General features: G+C 40.7%; 1 protein-coding gene across 2 annotated transcripts in view; it reads left to right on the plus strand.

Moving 5' to 3' along the window:
• Positions 1–8,919, plus strand: part of LOC134627602 (SLIT-ROBO Rho GTPase-activating protein 3-like) — a 36,263-nt gene extending 27,344 nt beyond the window's left edge. For both annotated transcript variants that reach the window (XM_063473849.1, XM_063473848.1), the window contains exons 14-22: positions 1,544–1,621; positions 1,944–2,078; positions 2,161–2,266; positions 2,341–2,568; positions 4,028–4,101; positions 4,206–4,386; positions 5,646–5,792; positions 5,912–6,227; positions 6,652–8,919. In XM_063473849.1, coding sequence (XP_063329919.1) covers positions 1,544–1,621; positions 1,944–2,078; positions 2,161–2,266; positions 2,341–2,568; positions 4,028–4,101; positions 4,206–4,386; positions 5,646–5,792; positions 5,912–6,227; positions 6,652–7,113 — 1,727 coding nt within the window. In that variant the 3' untranslated portion in view covers positions 7,114–8,919. The remainder of the gene's footprint in view (positions 1–1,543; positions 1,622–1,943; positions 2,079–2,160; positions 2,267–2,340; positions 2,569–4,027; positions 4,102–4,205; positions 4,387–5,645; positions 5,793–5,911; positions 6,228–6,651) is intronic.
• Positions 8,920–9,856: the final 937 nt, after the last annotated feature.

Here is a 9,856-nt window from a genome sequence, read left to right on the forward strand (position 1 = left end):
CTCCTGGTGGGACATACCCGGAAAACCTCGCCCAGGAGGCACCCAGGGGGCATCCTTGTCAGATGCCCGAACCACCTCAACTGGCTCCTTTCAATGCGGAGGAGCAGTGGCTCTACTCTGAGCCCCTCCCGAATGGCCGAACTTCTCACCCTATCTCTAAGGGAGAGGCCGGCCACCCTTCGGAGGAAACCTGTTTCCACCGCTTATATTCGCGATCTCGTTCGTTCGGTCACTACCCACAGCTCGTGACCATAGGTGAGGGTAGGGGCGTAGATCGACCGGTAAATTGAGAGCTTCGCTTTTACACTCAGCTCTCTCTTCACCACAACAGACCGGTACAGCGTCCGCATCACTGCAGCTGCTGCACCAATCCGTCTGTCGATCTCCCGCTCCCTTCTCCCATCACTTGTGAACAAGACCCCAAGATACTTCTCTTCCACTTGGGGCAGGGTCTCGTCCCCAACCCGGAGTGGGCACTCCACCCTTTTCCAGCTGAGGACCATGGCCTCAGATTTGGAGGTGCTGATTCTCATTCCCACCGCTTTCACACTCGGCTGCGAACCGTTCCAAGGCGAGCTGGAGGCCATCACCTGATGAAGCCAGCAGGACCACATCATCTGCGAAAAGCAGAGATGAGATCTTGAGACCACCAAAGTGAAAGCCTTCCACCACTTGGCTACGCCTAGAAATTCTGTCCATAAAAATTAGCCCCATGGACTAAGGCCCGGCCACCAGACGCTCGCCCTCGGACACCCTCCCTGGGCCTGGCTCCAGGGCGGGGCCCCGGTAACCCTATCCTGGGCAGGGTGAACTGTTCCCTCGATGGTCTTTTCATAGGGGTCTTCTATACCTTGATTTTATACCACAGTGGTATAAAATCAAGCTTTAGCAGCCATGCTGTCTGCCTGTCACAAATGTGTGAAAAAATGAGTTGTTTTAAGGAACTCACCACTGTTATTGCAATATTGTAATAATTGCAATCACTGCAACAAGTCAGTTCATGCAATTTCTTCCCCCCTATTCCATCATCAACTTTAAGTGGTGTTATTGCAAAGTGGAGTCATTGAGGAACCACAGCAACACAGCCACAACATGGCCGACCACATAGAGTTACTAAGTAAGGTTGGCAAGTGCTGGGTTTCTATGGCCAAGCAGTTCCTATATGTAGTAGGAGGCCCAGTACTTTTGACCATATAGTGTATGTGAAAATGGTAAGATGTGGCATCTTAATCCGTAACACTTTCATCCTTTGTGAGTTGCTACTGCAAAATAATTCTTGAGTCTTTTGTCTGTTTTGCCTTCACACCAGATTGCCATAGACTTACCCAATTAGTATGGGTAACTTCTGTGGATTTCCTTTGTTTTTTTTAATATGTTTGAAGTCTCCTATCTTTAAGCTTGTTTTTATACTTAGATACAAAAAAGAAGAAACCCCTTTACTGAGACATTCAACAGAAATAAATCTGGTTTATTTTTAAGGGGGTGTGCCATTTATATTAATACCTTTTTTCCATTTTAGACTAACAGCTTTATATGTCCGCAGGTCTTCAGCAGCAAGGTATATTTCGAGTTCCAGGATCCCAGGTCGAAGTCAATGATATTAAAAATGCATTTGAAAGAGGTTAGTCCCAGGTCACTTAGCCATCTACTCTTGATTGATTTTAAATTTCGTTTTGCCCACCTCAGAAACCGCAGTTACTCTCACAGGACTCTAAAGTGCAAATAAAGAGCCTGTGTGCCATATGTAACCCTGTAATGGACATGTAAACCATTTAATGCATAATACATGAGATCAGCATCCTAAATGAGCAAACATAACTGCACTCTTAATGCATACATTAACTTCCGAATTTAAAATGCATATTAAGAATCACTGCTATCTTACATGAAAGTGAGTGCAATGGATGAGTACTGAGTAGACTGAAAGTATGCTACATCTACAGGAGAAGATCCACTGATGGATGATCAGACAGATCATGATATTAACTCTGTGGCGGGAGTTCTTAAGCTTTACTTCCGGGGGTTGGAAAACCCGCTGTTCCCTAAAGAGCGTTTCGTCGACCTCATATCCACTACCAGTGAGTAACATTCCAGGAAAACATGTGGAATATGTTTTATTTAGTGTAGCACTCTGTGATTGTTGTTGTTTATTACTTTTAGAGCTTGACTCTGGTGCAGAAAGAGCTCATCACCTTCAGCAGATAATCGTGACTCTTCCGCGGCCTGTGATCATCGTCATGAGATACCTGTTTGCATTTCTAAACCAGTAAGTCTCGTCACTACAAATTTTCCGGTGTGCAAAATTAAAATAATGATACTTACTGGTTCTGTTTTCCACAGTCTTTCCCAGTACAGTGATGAGAACATGATGGACCCCTACAATCTCGCTATTTGCTTTGGCCCCACGCTGATGCCCATACCAGATGACCAAGATCCTGTGGCCTGCCAAGCACATGTTAATGAGATCATTAAGACAATCATCATCCACCATGAGGTCATCTTTCCAACCCAGCGAGAACTGGATGGACCTGTGTATGAGAAGTGCATGGCTGGAGGGGACGAATACTGGTAGGTTCAAAGCTAGGTGTCCAAAATGTGCTGTGTTTTCTGAGCCATTAACAACTTGGCCTTGGAAAAATAGCGCCATGTAACATTTTCCACTTCCTACCCTGGCTCTAAGCCATTTTGTACAAGGCTGTAGATTTTACACTCAATACTGAATTATCTTCTTAGTATGCAGAAAGTTCAGAGGATTAAGAAGCCAGACAGAAACCTAATAAAGAATATTGGCTTTTTTCTCGTAAACACAAGACTTCTTTTCTATAGCGACGCTAGCAACAAGTGTTGTTTATTTAAAGACTGTATGCACCAGCAATATGATTATTGAATAACATTAATAATGCCTTTCTTAAACGATCCAACTGCTAGAATTAAAGAATGAAGAGTAGCTGTTCAGTTCCTTGTTAAAAGGATTTATTTATCCTGATCAGTCATTTTATTGGATAATATCAATCTCACATTTAATTTAGTAGGTAGTTTGGATTTTGCTTTAATTTGGTGTATAAAGTGTATGTTTTAGAGGTTTCAAAAAAATACATGAAAAAATATGCATTTAGAAAAACAAAAAATGCCAGAATCTTTTTTTAGCTTTTCATTTGCATGAACAACATTTGCAATAAAAACTGGCACTTTATTAGGCACAGTTTGCTAATACTGGGTTGGAGTCCCTTTTGCCTTCCGAGCTGTTTTATTATTCATGGCATAGCTTCATTAAGGTCCTGGAAGATTTTGGTCCAAGCTGACATGATAGCATCACGCAGTTGCTGCAGATCTGTTTGCTGATTAAAAGATGCTGATTTGGTACTGAGAAGCCCAGAGTATCGCAAGACCCATCCCCTATGCTATTACACCACCTGTTGATACAAGGCACAATGGACCAATCCTTTCATGTTCCTGGTGCCAAATTATGATACTACTAATTGAATATAAAGGAAGAAAGACCAGGAAATATTTTTCCAGTCTTTTGTTGTCCAACTTTGGTAAATCCACATAACTTGTAGACTTACTGACAGGAATGGCACTAGGTGTGCAATCACTGATATTGTTTTGCATACCTTGATTGTAACAAGTACTTATTTAGGATGCTGTTGCCTTCCTACCAGCTGGAAGCAGTCTGACCATTTTTCCATCACCTTTTACTGAATATTTTCTTTTTTGCGGATCATTCTCTGTAAACCCTAGCTGTGGTGGGAAAATCCCAGTAGATCAGCAGTTTCCAAAATGATAAGACCAGCTGATAAATCACCTAAATCATCTTTCTTTCATGTTCTGATGGTCGATTTGAATGTCAGCAGGTTGTGTTGACTGTCTGCATGCCTTGGTCTATTGAGGTTGCTGCCACATGATAAATATAATATTGGTCTGGTAATTAAGTATTCCTTTGTTATAAAAGGTAATGATTAAAGAATAAGAGTGCGTAAATAGCTCTTATTTTTTTCATTTCCTTTCCTGCATCTCCTCTCTCCAGTGAAAGCCCCCACAGTGAACCAGGAGCTCTGGATGAGATTGACAATGGTACCGGGCCTAACACAAGTGATGAAGGTGAGTCAGCAAACACATCAATCCACTGTGAAGACAGCAGCTAGATGTTGAGAAGCTGACAGAGAAAATAATGAGATTTCCTCTGTTCTTTTTTCATATGGCAGAATTGGAGCAAATCGAAGCCATAGCCAGATTTGACTACGTGGGCCGAAGTCCAAGAGAGCTGTCCTTTAAGAAGGGAGCCTCTCTGCTGCTCTACCTGCGAGCTTCTCAGGACTGGTGGGAAGGGCGACATAATGGTGTGGATGGGCTGATCCCACATCAATACATTGTGGTACAAGACATGTAAGTTAGATTTATTTAGGCTGTGAAGCCCATAAAAAGTAAAAAAAAACAACAACAAAAAAACCAAAACATATGTACGTATATATATATATATATATATATATATATATATATATATATATATATATATATATATATATATATATATATATTGTTATGCAGACGTTTAGTTTAAAACAGCATCAGATCAAGAAACCAGTGAGCACTACTTTGAGCTTGGCCAATATATTGCTCTGCTTTCCTGAATAGATATTTTCATTGTTACTATGCTTGTCAGTTGTGTTGCATTTTCAGAAAGCTTGGCCTTAATGAAATCTTCCTAATGAAAGGATCACTGTGAATAAAATGCTACACTTTCATTTTATTGCATTCTTATTGGAGCAACAGACACTCAGAGAGGGCAGACCTCCACTAAGGACATTAATCACTCTTACAGCCTTAAGTGATGTGGATTTATTCCAAAATGTGTTGAGATCTTTATTTGGCTACAATCCATCTTTTCATGATTCAGCTTCAAGTGGTAGTCATTCTATAATTCTGCTAACAGACAAATGGTAACAAAAACATAACCTTTGTGGTCGAAGCAATTACCCTCTAATCCACAATTTGCTAAAGAGAGAGATTTTCTTCAAATGGACATTCACTCAGGTCACGTATTAAAAGGAGGCCTTTAATTTCTTAATAGCTTCTTTTCTGATAACTAGTAGGCAGGTAACAAAATTAAAGCTAAATTAAGAAGAGTAGTGATTTATGCAGTACCAAAAGGACAGAGTAATTAGTGGTTAATGTTTCCCTTTAAAAGAATGGGCTTGGTAGGTACAATGCTGTGGTGTTTTTGTACAGGGATGCGATTATTAAGGATTCTCATTTGATTTTCAACAACTATAATGAAAGAAGTTGCAGACAGTGAAACTGCCTGAAACTGCAGTTCCCTATTGACTTCTAGACACTGACTCCAAGGAAATTACAACACTGTTACGTCGGCTTTGGCTTCAGAATCAAGCACTTACAGTTCTGGCTTTAACAGATTGTATACTTTGTACAAAAACTCAATGAACAGTTGCTTTAAATGAAATGGGAATGTAGTTATCAATGATTCATTCATCAAGAAAAAAATCTTTAAAAAAATGTGACACTGAAATGAATTAACAGTTCAAACACTGCAGAACTCCTTATTTAGTTTATCTAGCAGACTACTGTTAATTATTTTCTATGTTAAACATGAATAAAAAAGCGTCATGGATATGCATCTGTATCAGGGACGACGCGTTCTCAGAGAGCATCCATCGGACTGACAGTGAGACCAGCAGTGGGCCGCACCACGATGACAGAACCTCATCAAGGAATGAGCGTCAGTCTCCTTGTGAACACACACCTGAGAACCGCTTTGGACCAGCATTAGGAAGGTAGTAACAGTTAGATATTTGGGATGGACTTGAGAGAGGAAGGACATTGTACATTTAACCAGAGCAAAGAAACTGAAACAATTCACGAATTAAATATCAATTTTATCGCCTCTTTTTAGGGTGCGAGTGCGATCAGATGGCGCTGCAGCTCCACGCCATAGGAACGGCGCTGACAGCCTGAGCCCCACCAGAGCTGCTGATCTACCCCCCAGGGTTATGCCTCGCCCCCAGAGTCCACACAAAATAGCTGTCAGCAGGGGTCCAACTGACAGTCCCGAGAAACGCCGTCTCACCACATTTGGCAGTGCTGGCTGCATCAACCACCCTGATAGAAAGGCGTTTGTCGACAGCCACTCTCAAAGATCATCACCAAGCACCACCCGGCATGCAAGTTTAGGAGACCACAAGGCTCTTGAGACCGAGGCACTCGCTGAGGTGATTAAAATCCTTAAAAGCACATGCAGTTTTTATTAATATAGACTTTTCTTATTTTATTGTATAACAAACATGTACATATACAACTGTCCTATATGTATGGCTTCTCTAAAAAGGGAGCTTCCTTTTATAGCTTCATCTGAAAAATCATAACTGTATCGAGGCAAAATTAAGGATGAAAAAAATCTAAATTCGCTCTACCATTCCTAAATATTACGTGCATCATTAGCTCTTTGATGGGTACCAAAACATTACACAGTTGGCAAATAAAATTTTGGATTTAGTTTTTCCATCATCACATAAAAAGGCTCGAGCTCTGAGGAATAAGACAAATTTCTTTTGCCTCAACAATAGATTTATCTACTCGGTGCTTGGTTGCTTGACATCAGTGTCTTTTGTTTTTTCCTCTACTTATGCTTCTCAGGATATAGAGAAAACAATGAATACAGCCCTGCATGAGTTGCGTGAGTTGGAGAGGCAGAATGTAGCCAAGCACGCGCCCGACGTTGTGCTCGACACATTGGAGCTTAAGCACCCTGGTGGAGCGCAGGAGGTGTCTGCCAGCCCTCTCCATACCATGGTGATCAGGGATCCAGATGCAGCCCAACGACGCAGCAGTAGTAGCTCCTCATCTGAGACTATGACCACTTTTAAACCCGCTCTGTCAGCCCGTAGACCAAGTGCTCCTTTAAGGCCCCCGCCTGTCAGACCTGTTCGACCGGCTCCTGTGATTGGACAGGGCCAGGGACCTCACCGCTCCAGCAGCTCCAGTTCGTCTGGTTTGGGCAGCCCAAGCATTACTCCCACTGACAGGGTCTTCCCCAAAGCACCGTCCCCATCACCATCCACCTCCTCTTCTTCCTCGGACAAACAAGGTAACATGTAGCTCCAGTCAGACAAGTGGTTGAAGAATGCTGTGGATACAGAGTGATTCAGATTATCATCATGTCCCTTCCCCTTTTTTTGGACGGCAAAACAAGCATTGACACCCGATGAATATTTACCACTAATCTTGTGTAGTGTAGGATAGGCGCTTGTTTCTGCCCACAACATCCACTCTGTTTCCACGTGTGTTGGGAACAAGTCAATGTACTGTACTGCAGTGATATGTTACGCAAAAATAGGATTTAAATCTATGAGAATTATTTTATAGTAATGCTGTCATGCTGAATAGCCATGCTGGGTAAAGGGATGCACTGGAAAATGCTTCTGTTTACTGAAACACAACAGTGAAGTATCTCAATGAAATCTTATTAGGTTACAAAGATGCTATGAGCGTGTTCTTTGTGAGTGGTTTCCTGCTCCATTATAAAGGGAATACTTAAGGGAATATTTCACCACTAATCATGTAGACATCTAGTCTGTGGTGGTGGTTCATAATATTCCTTTTATATACCATTTATATTGAAAGAAGTTGTCTCAGCAAGCCTGTCCCACAGCGTCACAGCATAAGCAGACAGACAGACAACATGGCTGGATGGGGAAAACACAGTGGAACTGCCTCAAACTGCAGTTGTTCTAATGACCACTAGATGCTGGCTCCAAGGAAATTGCAGCTGTGTAATGTTATCATGGGCTTCAGCCCCAAGCCGTTAAAAGATTCTATACAAAACCTCTATGCACGGTGGCTTTAAATGAGATGGAGAAATCCTCCAAATGTTACCTTGAAATGTAAGGAGCTGGGTAAAGCTAAGAAAAAAGTGTTGGTGAAACTCCTGGCAGCAGACTGATTGGCAACTAAAGCACAAATGGGCCTAGTTGGCACCAGTTTGTCAGCTTGTGCTGCTGCTTCAGTCTGGCAAGTTTACGGCCACTGCGATGGTAGTCTCATTATCCAATAGCATGTGTCAAGCAAAGTTGTGTCCGGCGGCAGCAGTGCAGCTCCTCTTCTCTCTCCATTTGTTACATTTCCTCAGCAGTGGACCAGGACTGTTATATACCCACTGTGATTCTAATATTTGATAGTGTCCACTCCGTGTCAGGACTGGGAATCTGTTTCTAAAGTTACTTCTTAATTCTTATATATCAAAAGAAAAGTAGTGATTTCCTTAGCCAAAACTACTTTCTCTTTTTTCTTCATCTGTTAATGTCAGAATGGGCCAGAGAGTAGCAAAATAACCTGAAGTACAGTGATACAAATAATACCGAAAGTTGTTGTGACCATTATAGATATGCTGTGCCTATAATTAAAACAATGAAATAAAGACAAACATAAAAAAAAGAGCTTATATTATTGTCAACTCTCTCTATTAAAAGATTAGCTGTGTTACCTCAACAGACTCTCGTACACAAATGACTAATGCACTTATACAAAAAACACTACAGGGAACTGTGCTGCATTTGTAAGTTTTGTGTCTTCATTTTGATGAACTTGTACTAGAAACATGATATAGCACATCATCATTGAAGCTTGTCAAGCCTCGTCTAGATTACACATGGTCACTGCAGGCTGTGTGTACGTTTAGCCAAACTTGTTTACTGTTGGTGATATTTGTGGTCCGTCTTATGAGGATGATCAGTATATCTTTAATGTGTAATAGGTACATCGGAATGAATATATACATATTGTTAAAGGATGCTTGTAAAAGTAACATTGTATGATAGAAACAGGATATATTATCATCTCTAGTGTGTAGATTTTTGTAATTCTTACCCTTGCACAGAAATTGGTAAAACAATAAATCAATGAAACCTCCCAGAAATGTCTTTAATGTCTCTGTGGTGATTTTGAGTTAAAAACAAAACAATGTAGATGACTGATATTGAACAGTAGCTGTGCTGCAAATGCACCTCAAAAAATGTCAGTAATGCAGTGACTTTACTTCTTTGTAAGAAATGAAAATCAACATATTGTATAATCACTTTGACTTCAATGCATGTACAGTGGAAATGCTGTAACTATAGTTGTGTTGCAGAGCCATCTACTGGCTGGCATGGATTATAGTGCCATCCTGAAAGGCTATATAATCACTGCAAGAAAACATTTGAAACTGCAAACATACATGAAAGATATAATGCAACATGAGCTGACAGCCAATTAGTGTCAAATTTATTTTCTTTCTTTTTATTTTATTTTCAGTCATTTGATGGTATGATGTCACAGGGTCAGACCACTGCCATGATATCTCAGTATGTTTTTTATTTTTTTTATTTTTTAAAATTTAAAAAAATCGACAATCTTTTCACTGGATTAATGTCTCATAACTATAACATATTAGTAATGGTTCACGGTTAACGTTTAAGAAGCCATTCAATGACCACATTTGTCCTGTGGATGGAGACATTGTGCTTCTTGGGTCCTTGTAAGGAGACTGAAAAGGTTCAAAGAGTCTTTTTATTGATATGCACGTGTACTCTGAGGTCAGCCCAGTACATGGAAGTCATCTTCACTGCGGGAAACACACAACTTTTTTTCATCCAAAGAGTCGCAAGACAAATTTGTAAATAATGCAAACGGGTGAGAACCATAAAAAAGTGAAAAAACAAAAAAGAAGTAAGCATACTACGCTTTCCACCTTTTCAAAAGCAAAAACTCTCTTTTTTCCCCATATCCTGATTAAGATGAGTCTGTTTTGCTTCTTCCATAACCAGCACTCAATGTCAAGTTTAATTCACTTAGGTGTGTTTAT

This window comes from Pelmatolapia mariae, linkage group LG5 (assembly GCF_036321145.2).
Source record: "Pelmatolapia mariae isolate MD_Pm_ZW linkage group LG5, Pm_UMD_F_2, whole genome shotgun sequence".
Lineage (NCBI taxonomy): Eukaryota > Metazoa > Chordata > Actinopteri > Cichliformes > Cichlidae > Pelmatolapia > Pelmatolapia mariae.